General features: G+C 52.8%; 5 protein-coding genes across 5 annotated transcripts; 2 read left to right on the top strand and 3 right to left on the bottom strand.

Annotated features, from left to right (window-relative positions):
* Nucleotides 1-494: 494 nt before the first annotated feature.
* Nucleotides 495-5083, bottom strand: M409DRAFT_71654 (uncharacterized protein; the record flags this gene model as incomplete). Its single annotated transcript, XM_033819266.1, has 3 exons — nt 495-521; nt 1932-4855; nt 4921-5083. The coding sequence occupies 3 exons, from the start codon at nt 5081-5083 to the stop codon at nt 495-497; spliced, it is 3114 nt and encodes a 1037-aa protein (XP_033659320.1).
* Nucleotides 5084-7718: 2635 nt separating this feature from the next.
* On the bottom strand, nt 7719-8735 carry M409DRAFT_71653 (uncharacterized protein; the record flags this gene model as incomplete). The annotated part of the gene is made up of 3 exons (XM_033819265.1): nt 7719-8479; nt 8582-8641; nt 8699-8735. 3 exons carry the CDS (start codon nt 8733-8735, stop codon nt 7719-7721), a joined length of 858 nt encoding a protein of 285 aa, XP_033659319.1.
* Nucleotides 8736-9221: 486 nt separating this feature from the next.
* M409DRAFT_31061 (uncharacterized protein) lies at nt 9222-11600 on the top strand (the record flags this gene model as incomplete). Its single annotated transcript, XM_033810182.1, has 1 exon — nt 9222-11600. One exon carries the CDS (start codon nt 9222-9224, stop codon nt 11598-11600), a length of 2379 nt encoding a protein of 792 aa, XP_033659318.1.
* A 1638-nt stretch (nt 11601-13238) lies between these two features.
* M409DRAFT_61663 (uncharacterized protein) lies at nt 13239-13907 on the top strand (the record flags this gene model as incomplete). Its single annotated transcript, XM_033814832.1, has 1 exon — nt 13239-13907. The coding sequence occupies one exon, from the start codon at nt 13239-13241 to the stop codon at nt 13905-13907; it is 669 nt and encodes a 222-aa protein (XP_033659317.1).
* A 1324-nt stretch (nt 13908-15231) lies between these two features.
* M409DRAFT_31059 (uncharacterized protein) lies at nt 15232-16664 on the bottom strand (the record flags this gene model as incomplete). The annotated part of the gene is made up of 4 exons (XM_033810181.1): nt 15232-15603; nt 15656-16155; nt 16286-16390; nt 16445-16664. 4 exons carry the CDS (start codon nt 16662-16664, stop codon nt 15232-15234), a joined length of 1197 nt encoding a protein of 398 aa, XP_033659316.1.
* Between the last annotated feature and the right edge of the window lie 2108 nt (nt 16665-18772).

The following is an 18772-nucleotide window of genomic DNA, read 5'->3' as shown; positions in this document are numbered from 1 at the left end:
GGCTCCTCATCGTCGGATCTTTATGAGATATGAGATCACGTTGGACTCTGGCGCTCGCTCACAAGCAGCATCTGCTAAGGAAACGTCGGCGAGTTGGACAGACCATGGGAGGGTTCTTGCGTCGAAGCATTATTCATCAGCCTCACAATCCCGCAATCTGCCGACTGACTAGCAGAGGCGTCAACTCCAGTAAGTCTCCAACAGCTGCGTTGAAGTATGGCTGCCCAACCGGTGCTGGCCTTGAGTCGTTACAAAGAAGTCGACGCTCGCCAGTGGCCCGCTGAGACTGCCTCTCAACTGCTCATGCTGCCCCAACTTCACGCACTCTTCAATCTTCGTACACCATGTCGAAACAACTACGACTTCTCCAAATGCCCCCAGTGTCATCATTCAAGAAACGTCCGCCTCGATTTTCCTCCGTAACCTCATATACATACACCCTCTCCTGCAACACAGTCTCGCTCCTCCAACCCTTTTCCCTCTAGCGTTTCAAATCATACAGCCTCTTTCTGTCGTCTGCCCTACACTATCGGTAGAGTTCTCACAAAAACTACGTCTAGAGACAGAAAGCTTCGCATTCGTCCCTTCCAATACAACAACCTCAACACGATACAAGCGCATGTGAGCATTGACTACATAGAACATAGCTCCAAAGAACAACGATTCCCAGCCGTCACCAACGCCGAAAGAGACAGCAAGCTCCACCGACAGCCCATCCTCACATTAACACGCCATCACAGCGAGTACCACGCCCAACAACAATGAGCTAGAGCTAAATCACCAGCGAACACTACGCAAAGTCCTGTGAGAAACCCACCTGTACATTTATATCGCCTCCAATAAAAAGAATCGGATACAGTGGTCTCACTATACACCTCAACTACCAAAAAAGCCTTCTCTAGCTCGTGGAGCATGTGATTGTGGAGTCTGTGCACTAGTCACCTTTCCCACGGCCTCCATCCGTACTTTGGCTTTGACAATGCTGTCTTGCCGGTGAGACTTAGGACTGACCACACGTAGGTAGTTTGCCACTCAATTACACGGTCGTCAACTATTTCATCCCGACGTGATGGGAAAATCTACACTGGATGGATAGACGGAGGGACACTGTGAGAAGGCGTCTTCCACGCCTCACTCAAGAAGACATCACACAATCTACATGCATGCCCTCCATTTCTAATTACCAGACACCACCACCAAAACAAGAAACACACGTAAGACTCGCCTGAGATGAGACAACACTACGATAATAACAACAGTCAAGGAGCTCAAATCTCTCTCGTTTATGAAGAACGTTATAGACGTACATACACCAACTACTTTCGCACCCAGCCAGATGCACACTGCACACTGCACATACACATCTCAACCCCATCCCCCCCCCCCCCCCCCCGGTCCAACCAAAAATCCATCAATTCATCAACATCACCAAAGAATCAAAACAAGGCCTTCCCAGTCCAGTTACTCAATGACCAATTCAAAAGATTTCCCGTAAATGCCGTCAAAAGAATAAAGAGATGCAGTCCCTTCGCTCCTCCCCATACATATGGAAGAACCAACAACATCTACAAAAGCGCAAGCACAATCGCAGTCGCAGTCGCAAAACAGCAAACAAATTCGCAAAGGGTATCACTAATGCCTCCCATATTCCCATATCCCATATCCGTTCAAATGCGCCAGTCCCAATTTTTGATGTCTCCCTTCCCCCGATGACGATGCCTTTTTGGTTTCATGGTTCGCTGTGTCCGGTAACTGGTATGTTCCTGTGTCTGTTTCCCCAATTTTGTTCGTGTTTTGACTCAGTCCTGTTACGTTCAGTGATGAATGTCGTCTTCGTCATTCGTTCGTTGGCCGCCCATATGTCCTTTCGTTGATTTTCGATGCAAGTTTTTCACACACAAAGTTCATAAGCTGTTTCCTCCTAATGATGCTGGTTTCACCTCCGTGTTGCCGGGCAAGAGCAGTTCGATGCACATCTGCATCATGTCGCCCGCCGCGTGCAGGAGCTCCCAGCGTGGTTGTTGGAAGCATTCGCGCATCAGGATCAGCATGCCGACCATGGAGTTGCGGTCTTGGATCTTTTCTAGATCGGCGGGCGTGGAGACGCTGTTCATGCGGTTGAGGTAGTGGTCCATGTCGTAGATTTGCAGCTCTCGTGTTGTGAGGGTGTAGTTGGACGGTGTGATTGGACCGTCCAGGGCGTATCCCCACGACCACACGATCATCAGGGCGAAGTATAAGATCCAGGGCCGATTGAGCAGATAGTCGTCTCGCGCGTTGTAGGTAAAAGTTGGTGGTGGTTGGGCTGCGCCGGATTGACCAGCCTGGTTTGGATCGTTTGGTAACAACACTTCATACAGGAAGCGCAGAGCGTAGAATGCTGCATCACGAGCCCGTGCAGATACAGCCCATTCACGCATCTTTCGCTGCACGCTTGCTCGATCGGAGTCGCTCACAGCTCGTCCCAATGCCCGTTCGGCACCGGCAAAGACCTCGCAATCCACGATGTCTGCTTGCATGGCCATGTGCGCCAGACTATGCAGACATGTTCGCGATTCGAAGACGTTGTCTCGATGGTCCACATGGCATCTTGACTTGTTCTCAGGGTTCGACACTTGCTGCCAGTGGTCGCTCTTGCTCAAGCTCTCATCAAAGTCTTTGCGCCAATGGTCAAAGGCGCGAGTTAAGGGAGAACGCCAGCGGACGGGGTTTCCCAGCGGAACTGAAGGACCGAGAGACGATACTTGTAGATCGCGCTGATTCATATGCCAGCTCACGTTCAACAGCCCTGCCATGAGGACCACACGACCGAAGACATTGGTGCGGACCTTCTGCCCGTTTAGCGTCTTCTTCAAGCCTTCCACGAAGGTCGTTGTTTTAAAACCGTTCGCTGCCAGACTCGCCTCGACTCTTTGGACTTCAGCACTACTCGTGGCAGCCCAAAGTGCCTCGTCGCATGGTAATGGCAACCGCAGGTCATGTGGTGACATGACGGCAGCATGGCCGAAAAGCGTGGCATGCGTTGAATCAATGATGAACGCCGCGAAAGCGACTCGTCTGGTGGCTTCGGCAGTAATCCAGCGATTCCAAAATGCATCTGGCGTGTTTTGACCGCTGGTGTTGATGCTGCCGTCTGGGCCAGGCGGCGTTCTCGTAGGATCGTGATGTCCAGATGGCGATTCGATCACGCTGCGTCCAATAAGTGACGAGCCTCTCCTCATGACGGTGAGAGTCGTAGCGTGGTGGATGTGAGCTCGCTCGTGCAGGGCTCGCGTGCTGTACATCTTCTCGAACAGCTCGAGGAGGAGCATCGTCTGGAAAGTCCACAGCTTGGCGGTCGGCCTAAACTCAACGTCCTTGAAAACTTCCCAGCGAATGTGGTATGCCGAAAAGAATGCCAGCTCTGCACAATTTTTGATCAGTTCTGGAGGATGCGTCCGCTCCAAACAACATGCGCCAAGGCAGAACATGGACAGAAGTAGAAGATCTGGACACGTTTCTGCGTTGAAAGTAGGACGATGCATGATTGGCATTTGCTGGTGAATGTGGATCCAGAAACTCGTCAAGTACGTCTTCAACATGTTGATGCTCAATGCGTGGGTCGAATCGGATGTGTCGCCTGACAGAATCTGGTCCTTGGTCTTGCGTCCAGTCAAAGTCTCCACATCCTCGAACGACCGCACCAAGGCGATGATACGCCCCTGTTTCTTTTCGCTTATGATGCTCTCGCGCATGCTCAAGTCCATACCGCCATTTGTGGTCGGCGAGGTCGAGTCCCACGAGGGCGGCGTTTCCTTTTCAGGCTCCATCTTTGGCAGCGGCATGGTGGGAATTTGCATTTCGAGTGGCATTTCTGACGTTGGCGGCGATGGAGGGTTGGTCATGTCGAGGTCACCACTGGCGAGCAGCTGATTGAACAAGGCGTCATCCAAAGCTGATTGTGGTGAACGATTGAAACCGTCGCCGCCGAAGACCGGCATCGCGTAGCCCGAAGCATACTGATCGATCACATTGAAGTCTGCCACACTGTTAGCTCCCGAGTTTGGCACCTGATATTGGTCCAGACCGTTGAGCGATGGAGGCGACATTGCGCTCCCTGGTCTCACGCTGCCAGGCCCACCATATGAAGTTTGGACACCGAACGATGGCAACGCTGGTAGTGTTGGATATTGGGTGGCTGTTGGTGATCGATAACTGTGGCTCGCCGCATTCTGAGAGGAATAAGACGCTTGGCCATACATTGGTGCTGACGTTGGTGGGGATGTGAGTGGCGGCGGATGCATCGAATTGAGTGTTAGCTGATGTTGGCCGTATCCATTCGTCAAGTTCATCGGCCTGCCGTACTGATTGTCGATGCTGTATCGTCTGCCACTAGGTGATGCCGGTGGAGGCATAACGTTCGCCGCTGTGTTGAAGCCTGGCGGGTATGAGTTGTACGAAGCACCAACGTTGACATGAGGGTCGACTGGTGTAGGAGCTTCTGAATGTAACGGAGGCAGCTCAGGTACGGACGATTGGCCTTGATATTGCTGTTGCTGTTGTTGATCGCCCGCTGTCGTGTATGGGTGGATCGATGGTGCACCAGCTGATGACATGTACTCTGAATGCGAGGATGGTGGATGCGGTGCATGGGCCGAATCGACGGGCGAAGCTAGCGTTGCAGTCGTGGTTCCTGAATCGGAAGTCTGTCCATTCGAATTCGCAACCACGCGCTGGCTGTTCATGAAGGCATCCTTGCGTTGGAGGTGGGAGCCCTTGGCGGTATGCCGTTCCTTGTGCCGCGCACAGAGGTCGGCGCGAACAAAGTGCCGGTCACACCCTGGGAAGTCACAGTGGTAGATTTGCTTGGGCGTGTCTGGCAAGACGTCAGCTTCCAGGTCGGATATCAACATGGCGCGGGCAGGCTTCGGGGATACGAACGATTCAGTTGATGCCGGTACAGATGCTCGGCCCTCGAGTACGACTTGCCGCAATCAGGCTGCGGACACTCATACTTCTTGTCGGTCGGCTTGATCACACGACGCTTCTTCTTGGGTTTCGAGGTGGAGGTCAAGTCGTCGACCTCGTGTTCGGCGTCCTCCATCTCCACATTCTCGTCATTGCTCTTGCTGCCGGGCCGCGTCTCCAACGGCGCGGAGCCCGCAGTGTCGGAAGTGCCCTTCATGGTGACCCCGGGGATGTTCATATCAACGTCCAGACAGGTCGCGGCGAGTTGAAGTGTCGGTAGTTGCTGGTTGCGCGCGCACGGTTGGTCAGCATGCTCGAGGCGTTCGTTCTCCGGAGGTGGTGGACTGCGGCTCTCGTCATCGCCTGGAGGGGGTCCACGTGCGCCTCGCGAGCTGGGGCAGCGGGTTGGCGGGGGCAGGGCAGGTGACGGGGTGTCGAGGAGGAAGAGGCACGCGCGCAGAGGGTATTGGTAGGCGGCGGAGGAGGATGACTATGACGGACAGCAGCAGCCAGCCAGGCGCAACGATGCACAGCGCTGCGCACGCTTCTGGCGTGCAGATGGCTGTGGAGAAGTGGAGTCGAGCCGGGGCCAGGATGTCCGAACGGGGGGCGGCGGAGGGTGTTGGTGTTGCACAGCGAGCAGCAGACGTGAGCGCCCGTATCCTGAAGGCCCTCAAGCGCCAATAGCCATGGTGAGGTGAGCAGTGAGCAGCTGGTACTGTACCGACTTGCGCATGTGGGGAAGGGCAAAGCGTGGGATGTCGTCCGCTAGCAGAAAACTGCTTCCCGAGATCTCTCAGATACCATTCACCACTCTCGACCGTCACGCCCTGCGAGCGGGGCGACGGTATATACATTCACTGGCAGTCCTCCCACGACATGCCTCGTCCGCTGACTGCCTGCGCTATGATTCGCCTGCGCGTAACAGACTCTTCCGCACCGATGACCACCGCACGACCCTCCACTCGATCGAAGGCTCACGCAGGGCCGATGCAGCACACTGCAGCAGCGGGGAATCAAAGCGAGGCAGCCTCACGCTCGCACCAGGATCACGGCGGCCATTGCGCGCGGTCGACACTGAACGAATGCCACTGCCCACCCGCCGCAGATGCCTCTCCCCGATCATGATGAGGACCGTCGAATGCCTGCGCCAACCGCGCATGTCCAGCAGGCCCAGCATTTCGCCGGATTGGAGCAGAGGCGAGCTCCTACCGCAGGCGGCCATGTGTCTGCGCTGCAACTCGCCACACTGGGCTGAACTCTGCTGGGATGATTGCAGCAGGCGCTGGGGCCCGGTGGCTCACTGTCGCATGCTCCCTTAACCAAACGGGACGACTGGTGGGAAACGCCAACTGATTCTCACAACTAATCGAAACACCGCCAGTACGTACTCGCTGCCTTTCTCCTCACGCCCCTGCCGTCTTCTCCGGTCGCTCGCTCTGACATACACGCTACGACCACTGTCAGCAACGTTACTGCCAGCCTCCCTCCCGTCTGGTAACTCGAGCGGGCGCGACGGCTTTGGTGGAGCTGTGTCAAATGAGTCTAAATCGTCCTCACTTCACGCCATCAAACAACCCACAAGCCAGACAAACAAGAACAAGCCGCCGTACCACCAGCCTTCCCCAGATTTTCCAACCAACCCCTCACGCACAGCATGAACGACGGACGAGCATCATCACCCAACATTGACTTGGCCCTACACGCAATGTCAGCCTTTCTTTTCCCTCTGCCATCCCACGCAGCGTGGGATGACCAAAAATACACCTGCCTTACCAGAGAAAGCAATACGCCATCCACCCACCATCACATCACGCGTCTCGCTTCTCCGCTTTGCTGAGATCATAGACCCTTCACCACGCTGCCCAGCCGCATCACACGGGACACGAACATCCACACCACCCGTCCGTCGGACAATTATCTCGATTCCAACCACACGAAGCATGTGGCGTTCCCATAAGGCTGGAAGAGGGAAGCCCAGAAGGAAAAGACGCAATGTGGCCCTCCTGCAGGATTACATAAGTGTCGACGTGGGGGCTCGCATCCAACGTGGCTTGTTGGAGGAGAGGAGAGTTTGCACCTCACTTAGGCGAAGCTGCAGTGTCGCATCCTGAGGCTGGTGTCGAGAGGAATTTTCTGCCCTACGGCATAACGCAGCCCTCTCTGCAACTACGGACTGCAGGACGAGGAAGAGATTTCATATCCTGCATCCCACAAGTCGATTCGACACCAACATGTCTGCTGAGGCCGACACGCAAAGTCATCGACCGGGAAACGAGATCTGACCACACGAACACCACACCCATCTCGCGAACCACTCAGCGACACCAAAGGTAAGTGAGGTAAGTGCTTGCGAAAAATCCCGGTCAGCAGAGATGACGAAACACGCACGAACGCACCCGGATCGACGGCTTCCACACATGAAACTTCTCGTCTCTCGCGACATTCGTTCGCTCGTCTATCTGCAAAAAGTCATAACAAATGCCAGATGCTGTCATAACGGCGCGGCCCATCAGCACTTATTGGGCCTGCTGCACCGAGCCGCGTTGCATGTCCTTCTAGCCCGGAAACTTCCCTCACAATCCACCACGCCGGTGGTGCCTGAATATCAGTGCATCAGGCCTGCCAGGGGCGAAAAGTATAGTCATAGTCGTCCGCAAGGCTAGGACTTGCCATTGTCGTTCTTCCTCTGCTGCGTTGGCATCTGCCCTGCCACGCTGCGCCTTTCCCCTGCGTCGCTATCAAGCCTAGGCATGCCGCCGGCGCAGCACTCACTGCCCGTTCGCAATGCCTTCACTCCCCGTCGCCGCCACGTTACCGTTGCCATTGACCGTAGCATCCACCCCATTGCCGTAGTACTCGTCCTGCTTCAGCTTCATCTCCTCACTAATATCCCACACACCGCTCGGCTGCTTGCCCGTCTTCTCCGCCCAAAACGCCTGCCGCTCAGCCAGCACCTCGCTCGCCCACTGCTGCACCTCCGGCAACACAATGCGCTTCGCCACGCGACTGAACTCTCCCAAATCCACCTTGCCCTCGTGTTGCCGCTCGTACTCGATCATCTGCAGCAGCAGCTCCATCTTGTCGACATCGTGCACGAAATGCGACTCCAGCGTCTCACTATCCTCATACTCTTGCCACAGCTCGCGGATATTCGCCCCCGCCGCGCCGCCGGCGACGTTGCCCAACGACGACTTGGTGAGGTAGTCCATCGTCTCGGCCTCACGTCGGGACTTCTCGCTCTTCGTGACCCCATCCACGGGCGTAATGTCTCCAACTAACAGCTCCGCCATGTCGTGCACGAGCGCCATCATCGTGCAGCGCGGTAGGTTGATCCGTGGGGCGAGTGAGGGTGGGCAGAGCATGGTGATGATGGACATGCGGTACATGTGGTCTGCGATGGATTCGCCGTGGTGGATGTCGAAGCGGCGCCATCCCTCGCGCTTGGTGGTTTTGAGGCGCTCGAGGAGGTGGAAGAAGGGGAGGGGCGAGGTGGAGTCTGTTTGCGGGCGCTCTGGGAGGGTCGAGAGGACTGCGTGAGGTGCGTTAGTTAGAGTAGGGATGGCAGTGGCTATGGTACAGGTAAGGCTCACGGAGGACTCTTGCTCCAGCCTGGACAGCGTTGCTCACGTACCGGTCTCTGGTGTCCAGTGGTTGTCGGCCTGGGAGGGCGTCAACAGACCTGACGTGGGCTCTGCGGTGGATTGTCAGTCTTGTCGATAGACGTCACTGTCAGAGAGTGAATGTTTACTGGGCGTTTCATTGGTCTGCACGGCTTCCGGTGCCATGGCTGCTGCTGTCGTGTCCTGTTGTGATGGCGGGGTGTTGTGGTGCTACGCTATGCTCTGACGCAACGGCTGCTTCTCCTGCAGAACGCAGTGACGGCGTCCAGGATGGCTCTAATCGCTGGCGTGTCCGGCGGTATATGTAGTGCCTGTGATTGTGCTGGCTTTGGATCCGGTGTTTGACGCCGGACAAAGGGTGTCGATAACAAACAATCCGTCGCTGCCCACGGACTGCCAGCAGCCAATGGAGGAGTCAGCGGGCGAGACGATCCCTGCAGTAGATCCAGCCCCGAGCTGGCTCCATGTGCAGTGGCTATTTTGAAAGCATGTGTGTTTACCCTCCTGCATAACGGTGTCCATGCCTTGCAATTTCGCCCCTCGACACCCGCGAAAGGAGGCTCACCACGTCGTCGCCGCCATGCGTCTATACAAGTGATTCCATGACACGCCCGCCCGCTGCATAGGACATGTTCACAACTCCGCAGAGTCATGGACCACCGCCGCCCAGAGTCCGCGACCAGCACCACCTCCCATCACTCTCACAAACGGGCCGCGTCGAGGAAGCTTGCAGACGTCACGAGCAAACCGACTAGCGACTCCGCCGTTATTAATCTGTTTGTCAAGAATGTCCGGCTATTGAATCTGGACCTCCTCCCAGATTGGCCTGCCATCACCCCCTCCAGCTTCAGCAGTCTCGATGCTCGCGCGCGGATTCGGTGCACCGAGTGGTGTCTATATCAACTGTTCCAGGTCTACGACCCGGCGACGACGCAGGACAAACTGCAGCCTTTCTTCCCGCCGTTGGAGCCTTTGCAGAGCATCAACCTCCGCGCGGCGCTGTACAGATGTCTGAACGAGTTGAAGAAGAATGGGGTGTTGGGGAGGGAGACGGTGTTGAGGAAGTCGATGCTGGACGATTGTCAGGGTGACAAGTTCTGGGAGTTATGTTTGTCCTTCTCGAGTATTGTGCTCAGGAAGGTTACAGTGGACAAACAGAATAAGAATGGTACCCCTATTGCTGAGAGGATTGCTACTGCGGAGAGTTTGCGAAAGAGTCAAAGGGAGAGCATGCTGCCGCTAGCTATTGCGCATAGGGCTGCGTTGACGAGAGTGTTGTCTGAGAAGGAGCGCAAGAGACAGACCTTTGGGAGATTGTATCATGTCATGATGGACAAGGAGATTGATCTGAGGGAGAGAAAAGGGATAGTCCAGGAGCGGGGACGAGGTCGGTCACAGAAGAAGAGCATTGTCGCCGAGGAAGTGCTGGAGAAGGATTGGGTTGGCAGCGAAGAGCTTCGCTCGGCACTGGTCAATGGCGATGACGGTGCTGGCTCAGACAGTATCTTGACGAGGTCATTTGAGTCCATCTGGGGCGCGAACAAGGAGAATCAGCTCTTCTCGTCAGCCAATGCCGAGCACGGTGTGCTAGAGGACTTGAACCACCGCATGCGCTACCAGAAACGAAGGCTTCAAAAGTGGCAGAGCTTTCAGGAGAAATTGCTGGGCTCAAAGTCCTCAAATGCAAAGGGTCCAGGTGCTGCTAACAAGGGCGATGGCATGCAGTTCGACCGGCATCAGAATTTGACCCTTCGCGACATGGAGCACGACCCACCGTCACCGCCCTCGCCCATGAAACACCATCAGAAACATGACAGTGTCACCAAATACGACGAGATCCTGACGGCCATGCGAGAGGAACTGCGAAAGAAGTCAGTGGTGCAGAATGCTCCAGTCCCTGAGCTCGAGGCGACACCACGAGCAAGACCACAGTCGTACCGGAAACCCAGCGTCTCCCACGACTTCGCCATGAATAACATAGAGCCACATCAACGCTCGAACTCGCAGACGGCAGTCCCCATGCGTCCTATCTTCGGCAAACGTATGTCCTCGAGATCACGCTCATACCAACAGCCAAAGGTCATCAGTCAGCGAGAGCCTATCCCGTTGAAGTCAGAGATCTTCTCGCCTCTTAAGACGAAGCGTAGTAGTATCTCGCCGAGCTCTTCTGGGAGAATGTCCATGCTCTCCTCACCTGTCGAGGACCCCTCATGCAACAAACAGCTGGACGATGCGATCGCGGGAGCTGCTCGTCGAATGCGACAGGACAGCGATATCAGCAGTATCAATGAAGGACAAGGTCTTGGGATATCTTCCAACAGCACCCCTACACGAGGCAATTCAGGAACGAGCACCCCAAAGTCAGCACGGTCGAGCATTGGTAATCCAGACAGTGCAATAGAGCTGCCGTCCAGAATCTCCAATCTCGGCGTCGCAGGAAGGAACATGGACAGCATGGGCAGGACTGTGCGACCCTCGCTTGCAGACCGCACCCGCATGTCAATGGCATTCAAGAGTGCAGATGAGCTTGGCTCCATCAATCCAGAGATGCAAGGATCCAATATCGGCGACACAGCAGACGCAGTCGACTCGCCTCACTTGCATACCGCTTCCGCACAGGCCATGCTCGAACGTCGACCTACACTCCACGAACGCACGCGACAATCCATATCACTTGCGCCGCAGCCCGCATCTGCACCTACCATCACAAAACGAACGAGCATCCACGCTCGATCCCGCACAGCATATCCCATCAACCAGTTTGAGACCCCCCAGAAGGATCAGGCACCTCGAAGGTCCACAGTCGGCACGAACCACCTCGATGCAGAGGAAGACACACCACAGAGAAGCATCACGCCGCGGGAGAAGCTGTTCGAGCAAGACGCCGAATATGCCAGCATCTTCAAACCCCGACCGAAAGTCGCGCTGAGTCCTGTCATGAGCCCTTCTTTTGTCAGCGAAAGCCCGATTGACGTCGACAGTGTTGAGAACGTAGGCCTGTCGAGTCCATTGACGGGCAGAAATGAATGAAAAAGGATGATGTATGTCCCGTCATGAAAGGAAATTGAACGGCCTTTCTTCTCTTGTGTGTGAGTGAGAATGAGAGATCTACGTGTACAGAGGTACTTCCGTTATGTCAAAAATTTCGAATCCTTCTGGTATTTCCCTGCATGGAATCAAACAGTGCTGTTCTGGGCTAAGACGGGGGGCATGTGGCAGACCGACCGACGACCGACGACAGACGTTCTCGATGAGCCTTCTCTAAACGGTGCCACCTCGTCTCTCACACAAACACTCACTCTCTCTGTCTATTCTTGTTTACTGGTGATTCCAACAGCGTCGAAGTACGTGGACGATCGTTTGGACAGACCAAAATTCGAAACAGTCAGCATACCCCGAAAAGTCGCAATTAATGATTTAGCCGGATTTGATGAGAGTGAGACGAGACCGAAGCGTGGAGGGAAGATCACAGACACGGGATCACATATCGCTCCGTCGGGCCCGAACACGACGTTTCTGTATTCCGAATTCCGAACATGAGGTGTAAGGTCTTTGATCAACGCACTTTCGAGGAAGAATATTGGTGGACGGCTCCACATTTTGCCCGGTGCTTCAGGACTCCTGGATTTGGCGCTCCCGCGGACACAACCTTACGGCGCAGTTCAAGTTCAGCTCTACGGACCGGCGACAATGCGGCTGGTCGCCCGCAGCTGCCGGGCGTTGTATGTGGTATCGGACCTCACCTCTCACACATCACATCCAACCTCGAAGCAGCAAAGGTTCCTCGCACGATGAGTAATACCCGATTCTCGAAATCCCAGCTATACCTTCGACGGAACGGCCTCCGTATCAAACGACAGCCGCTGAGACCGAGAGACTGCTGCTGCTGCAGGTACCGATCCACCGCCCTCGCCATCCTCTCCCTGGCAGACGTCACCCGTTAAGAAAGACCTCCCTACACGCCCGCATCGCACGGCAGACCGCAGTGCTACGTGCGAACTCGGCTAGGCACCGCAAAAGCATGTTCCCTTCCCTTCCCTCTCCCGCGGGCGCCTGTGCATGCCGTAGTGAGAAGTTTCGTCGTCGTTCCTTCACTGTCACAAGCCTTGCGTCGATGACTACACATTTTGCGGCTCGACTTGGGCGGATGGGGACCCTGTGGGCGTCTATCACTTTTGCTACTAGACGAGAGACTCTCTAGCCTCTGCCTGCACGTCGGACCGGGGGAGACGAGGCGTCCTTTTCCTGCGAGGCGATTCCGGAGAGCTCCATCGAATATTGTCTAGCCTCGACAGCCTGTCCACGACGCCAGCGCGTTTGGATGGGTGGATGACCTGTGTAGTTGTTAGCTAGGTATAGTCGTTGTGGTGACGATCACTTTGGAAAGGTGAGAGCTGGTAGATATATACGTGCCTGTTCGTCTCAGGGTTTTCACTTGTTCGTGAAGTTAGGTTTCTATTTATCTTTTTGCTAACGCTTGGAGTTGACGGATTCGAAATCGATCAATCAATCATCACGTTCTTTTCCGCTTCGTGGCAACCTGTTACCGTCCAAGAGAGAAAGAAGGAAAGACTTCTATCACCACCACCTCTTCCTCTCTCCTCTACCACTAATCACCAACATCAACCAACACCACCCTTAACAACCCCCAAACACCACCACACAAAAATGAACCGCCTAGGCCTAATGCACCCCTCAACCCTAACAGGCAAACACAACGCCGAAACCTCCGCCCTCTACAACGCCTTCAACGAACACACCTCCCAAGTCCTACAAGGCGCCAACATCACCTACAAACTCCCCTCGACCGGCGCCCTCGTCGGCCCCTTCGGCATCCTCCTGCACACGCCGCACGTCGGCCGCGCCTTCCTAGATTTCTGCAACGCCCTCTTCGAACTCCCCGGCCTGACGGACCGCACGCGCACCATCATCGCGTTGGTGGTCGCCGCGTACGAGAATTCGAATTATCACTTTTATTTCAACGGGCGGCTGGCGCAGGAGAGGGGGATGACGAAGAATGAACTCGATAGCTTGCGCGCGGGGCTGTACGCTCAGTCCTTCAGCGAGGAGGAGAAGGCGGCGTATGGCGTCGCGCGGGAGCTGTGTGCTTCGAGCGGGAATCTGTCCGAGCGGGCGTGGAATGATTGTGTGGCGAAGATGGGGAGGGAGGGGACCGTGGCGTTGGTGCATTATGTGGGCTTTCATAGGTATATTGCGACTATGTTGAGGGGGTTTGATGCGCAGATGCCGGCGCCGAGGGAGAGGGTGGAGAATCAGGGGGTGCAGCAGGGTGGGAGTGGCAGTGGCGGTGGTGGCGAGGCTGCTGGGCCGAGTTGATCTGTCAAGGCGGACGGATGTGACGAGTGGTGGAATCGATGGGCTGGACTGAACTGGACGGATTGAGCATTCCGAAGGAGTTGGTTTGTTGGTGTCATGGCTGTGCTTGCTTGCTTGCTTGCATTTCGTACGGCGTTCTGTTCCATTCAGTCAGCGTTAGCAGCATCTCGAGCGTGGTTAGTTAGTATGCATAGCAATGGCGTTTGACCCTTTAGTCCTAGTAACCCTTCTTGGCCCTTCTGGACTGCTTCCTTCCACGCATCCTTCGCCGCTTCACGGACGATGGCCGTAAGTCTCTACTGATTCATCCTCAGCCGCTGACTAACACGGTAGGGCCAGCACATGGAAGTCAACGAAGGCAAACCATGGAATCTTATCCTCCGTGGCTGCTTGGAAGACTAGAGGTCGATATAGTCAAACCTAAACCAGTATACTTGGTCCGTTCAGGAAGGCACATGGACCACGAGGCAAGCTTAAAAGCCAAAATCCTTCCTGGCGTCGATGGAATCAATCATACACTAAAGACAAGCCTGGAGGATTCGTTCGCCGAAGGATTCAATAAGGCGCAGACATACACCTGCTCGTGTCCATGTAGTCCTATCATGAAACCAGTTAGGTTTAGGGAAGTCCGCTACGCACGTAGGCATCTCCGATTCCGCATTCGATCGCAAGAACCGACTTCACTCTTACCTTTCCGTTGTCATTCAGACGGCAACTTACTAACCTCACTACACGCTTCTTCCGTCGGCACTACCATTCCACTGGTAACGAACGAAAGCCCTCTCTGCAGCTAAACTCTTCGTTTAAGCAGAACTCTGGCCTTCCTTCCTTCCTTCTCGCCTGTGTCCCGCATGTGCACCACATGGTCCTGAATCCCTCGCCATGTATTCGAACATCGTGACTCGGTTAACTTCGATGCGCTTGTCGAGAAGGGCAGCTGAAGGTTCTAGGCAACAGTTTTGGGTAGATGGGTCCGATCGGGCCGTATCATTCGGGATGGTGAAAAAAGTTCGTACGGACACCATCTCGAGACGAGTCTGTTTTGCTTTCTTTGGAATGCTAGACGATAGAGCAAAGTTGTCTGCGTGTGTGCACGATACGAGCATGTGACCGATTGGGCGAATTTGCGCATGCGCAAATGGAGTAGCAGCTTCTATCAGGAGACCGGCGACGAGTAGGGATTGGCTGTGTGAAAAGCATGGAAGTGCAATCGATTCGATTCTCGTGGGCGTATCTCTTAAAGCTGCACTTTTCGAGTGTCGCCTGTCGAAGCAAGGTTATTCTAATCGTTAGCATATTTATCGACAATCCGAAAACACCGCCTTTAAGCCTTTGCTCGATAGACAGGATACTTATCCAAGGCCTCATACCACAGCAACAAGCTGCCGAATAAGAAGGCAAAGCTGGCCCAGAGAGTGCTGAGATTGCTCTGATATGCACACCAAGATGGAGAGCAGTAGCCAAAGCTGGCGCTGAGAACCCATCCCACGCTGCCGGTGAGATTGAAGACTCCGATCCACCAGCCGAGTACTTTCGGTGCTGGGAGCCACCACTTCTTTTGCGTTTCGAGGACGTACAAAAGTGAACTGACGGTGAAGAGAACGCCACCGACGAGGTAGGCGAGCCAGTACGTGCCCCATAAGACGGGTGTTGAGATTTTGTTGTAGATGCCCGGCAAGGCCATGATTCCACTGACCTGCAGGACTTCATTAGTTGTGTGAATTCCCACGTAACGAGACTCATCTTACGTAGAACACAACAGCACCGATGGCCATGATGAACGAGCCGAGGAATCCAATCTCCCGGAGGTAGTGTGAAGTAAGCTCATGCCGAGTGGGTGCCCATTCCCACTTCCTACCAGCCTCTGGATGTTGCAGGTGAACGCCATGATGCAATCCGCGGTGATGATGATGCTTGCACGCGTTGGGTTGAGAGCGGACCTCTGATGCCTGCTTCTCAGCTTCTGGTCCGTTCGTGTCGTCTGCAACGAAGAGATGCTCGACGGCCCAGCCAAAGCATCCAGTCTGGTTCTCGTTGGAGGCCTCCACGATGAGGAGGACTCCTCCGACCGTGAACAAAGTAGCACCAATGAAGGCCATCACTCCACCTGCAACGAGCGATTCGTCGTGAAACGTAATGCTGGGAGCCGCCAGGGGAAGCCAGTAGAAGAACGAAGAGACCGCAAAGATGGCTGAGCCGTATGTGAAGAGAACCGCAATCCACCACGAGACGTCCCACCAGGCCCATACTGCAGTCTCATTAGCACATGTGTACTGGCGCTTAGTAGGTGTTCTGCAATTCGCTCATGCAATAATATGCCAAGAGCACCTCATTGCTAAAGGAGGCGCATTCAGAGTGAGAGCATAGCTGCAGCATACCTGTAATCATACGCCACACTCCTTGAGCAATGGCACCTGATGAGCTCGTGATTCGTGGTGGCTCGGTCGGTGCATGTGTAGGTGGGACGACCAGAATATGACGACCTGAAGTCTCTCAGCTTGATTCACCTTGCGAGCGCAGATGGTGAGATAACAGACCTTTGCGATTGTCTCGCGCGCGCCACTCAACTCGATACGCGTCTTTGCCCGAGACTTCCGTTCGTGCTGTCGCTTCAGCGGGCGCTGGTAAATCGAAGTTCGCTCGTGTTGGGTTCAGAAAGGAGACGGGTCCTTTGACGGTTCCATCTTTCGGTGGTCCCGGTGTCTTTTCTAGTACTTGCTGATGTACGGGCGTCGAGAACTGGGTGCTTCGTGACATGCTGTTTTGGTGTTCGATGTTGTTGTGTTTTGATCAGTAGTCGAGCATCATTCGCGTTTATGCAGTCGTGGTGCAGTGATTGGCCGAGCGAGTGTGTGGCGCATTTCACTGCGACGACAGCGGCATGGATGCCGGAGTTGAAGTCGTGTGTTTGTGATGAGGCTCATGTTGGTGTTGAAGTCGAGGAGTGCTTGCTGCTGCCGTTGAGCTTGCCTTCCCGTCCTTCTCGTAAGCCTTTAGTGACGGCAGGCCGCACCTAACAATATCTCAACCCACATGACCTAGGCAGGTGCTCGATTGACCCTTAATCCTTATTATTAGATAGATCTCACTTCACTTCTCGCTTTACTTAAACCTCTCCTTTACTAAAAACAATACTATTTAAACGCCTATTGTCGCTCTAGTATAACTTTATATACCGCTACCTTTATACTCGCTTTAAACTACTTATACTACTCGTAATCTAAAGACAATAGTAATAATAGCGAGTATAGCGACTTAAACACGATATATACTCGCCTAAAGTGTTCGTAAAGCTATTACTAATAATCTATATAAATACCGCCGCTCTATAACTAAAAGTAAGTACTACTCGATTACTAAAGACGACTTTAATATCCTCGTCGTATAGTACTCGTAGGCGGCCGCCTAAGTAAAGCGTAACCTTAATTAGAGGCTTAAGAAGTACGATTACGCTAGTTATATTAAAGAGATAGATAAGGGTACTTATACTACTCGTATCTATTAAGCGTATACTAATAGAGGCTACGTATATATAATATTTAAGATAGAGGTTATAGTATATACTCGCTATAAGTTCTACTAGCGCGGTAGCTATATAGCGAGTACTAGTAGATATATTTAAGAGACTATAGGCGAGGATATAGATATAGAGGATACGTAGGATACTATAGATAGTACTCGTAATACTAAGGCGACTATACTAGCTATAGTAGCTATAGATATAAGTACCTTATTTAGTACTCTATAGAAGGTTAATTTAGAGCCTAATATACTAGCTCTAGAGACTCTCTTCTATATACCGACCTATAAGGAGTAAAATAAGGTTATTTAGTATATTAAGTATTAAGATAGAGAGATTAAGAAGCTTAAGTAAGAGCTTAGTAAGTACCGCGAGTACTATAAGTAGACTACTAATACTATTATTAAGCTAGGTATTTGCGCTAACGAGGGTACTCGCTAGTAGAATCGCTTTATAAACCTCCTTAACTAGGCTTACGATAATCTTATAGTTACCTATTACTATATTATTTCTAGCCGGTATATACGAGTATCTAAGCTCGTCGAGTATAAGCTCGAGGAGCTTACTAAGGCTTAATTAGGTCCGTCTTTTACTAGTTATAAGAGTGCTAGTACTGCGGTTAAAGAGATCGTTTCTATTACTTAGTTTTAGATTAATTAGACGACTATAGAGATAGATAATAAGTTAGCTAAAATTAATAGGTAGATTAAGGGACCTAAGCCGGAGAATTATAAGTTAATATAGCGCTCGTAGCCTCGTATAAGCGAGCACTTTAAATATATAGCTTTCTAATAATCCTATACCTTCTTATTTACTTGTATCTATTAGGTTTACGCCTTAGCCGCTGCTTCTTCTTCTCTGGCTGTTAAAGGCTACTTAATTATTAATCTTAGTACTCGCTCTTAACCTACTCGCTTTAATATTAATCCCCCTACCTAGCTACTTATAGATCGTTACTAGGGTACTTGCTCTATATACTATCTTTTATTATATCGACAAACTCTAGTATCTTCTAGATATTAATCGTTCGCACTATATAGCTTAATAGCTCCTTCTTAATAAATAGTTACTTCTTAATACTCTATATAATATTCGCTAGTATAGGTTCCTTCGAATAGGTTAGTACTAGTATCCTATAGGGAATTAGGCTTATAGTAGTACTCGATTAGTAAGGACGCTTCTTTATAGGCGTTATAGTACTTACTTTGCTTTTACTCTTCTTCTTATTCGACTTAGTCCTAGCCTTCTAAGGCTCCTCTATAAATAGGATAACGATATTTATAGTCTTATCTCTAGCTTTACTTTCTATTATATAGACTATCTTTAATATTAACTTGATATTATC

This window comes from Zasmidium cellare (genome assembly GCF_010093935.1).
Source record: "Zasmidium cellare ATCC 36951 unplaced genomic scaffold M409scaffold_91, whole genome shotgun sequence".
Classification (NCBI taxonomy): Eukaryota; Fungi; Ascomycota; class Dothideomycetes; order Mycosphaerellales; family Mycosphaerellaceae; genus Zasmidium; species Zasmidium cellare.
This window is presented reverse-complemented; position numbering and strand designations above follow the sequence as displayed.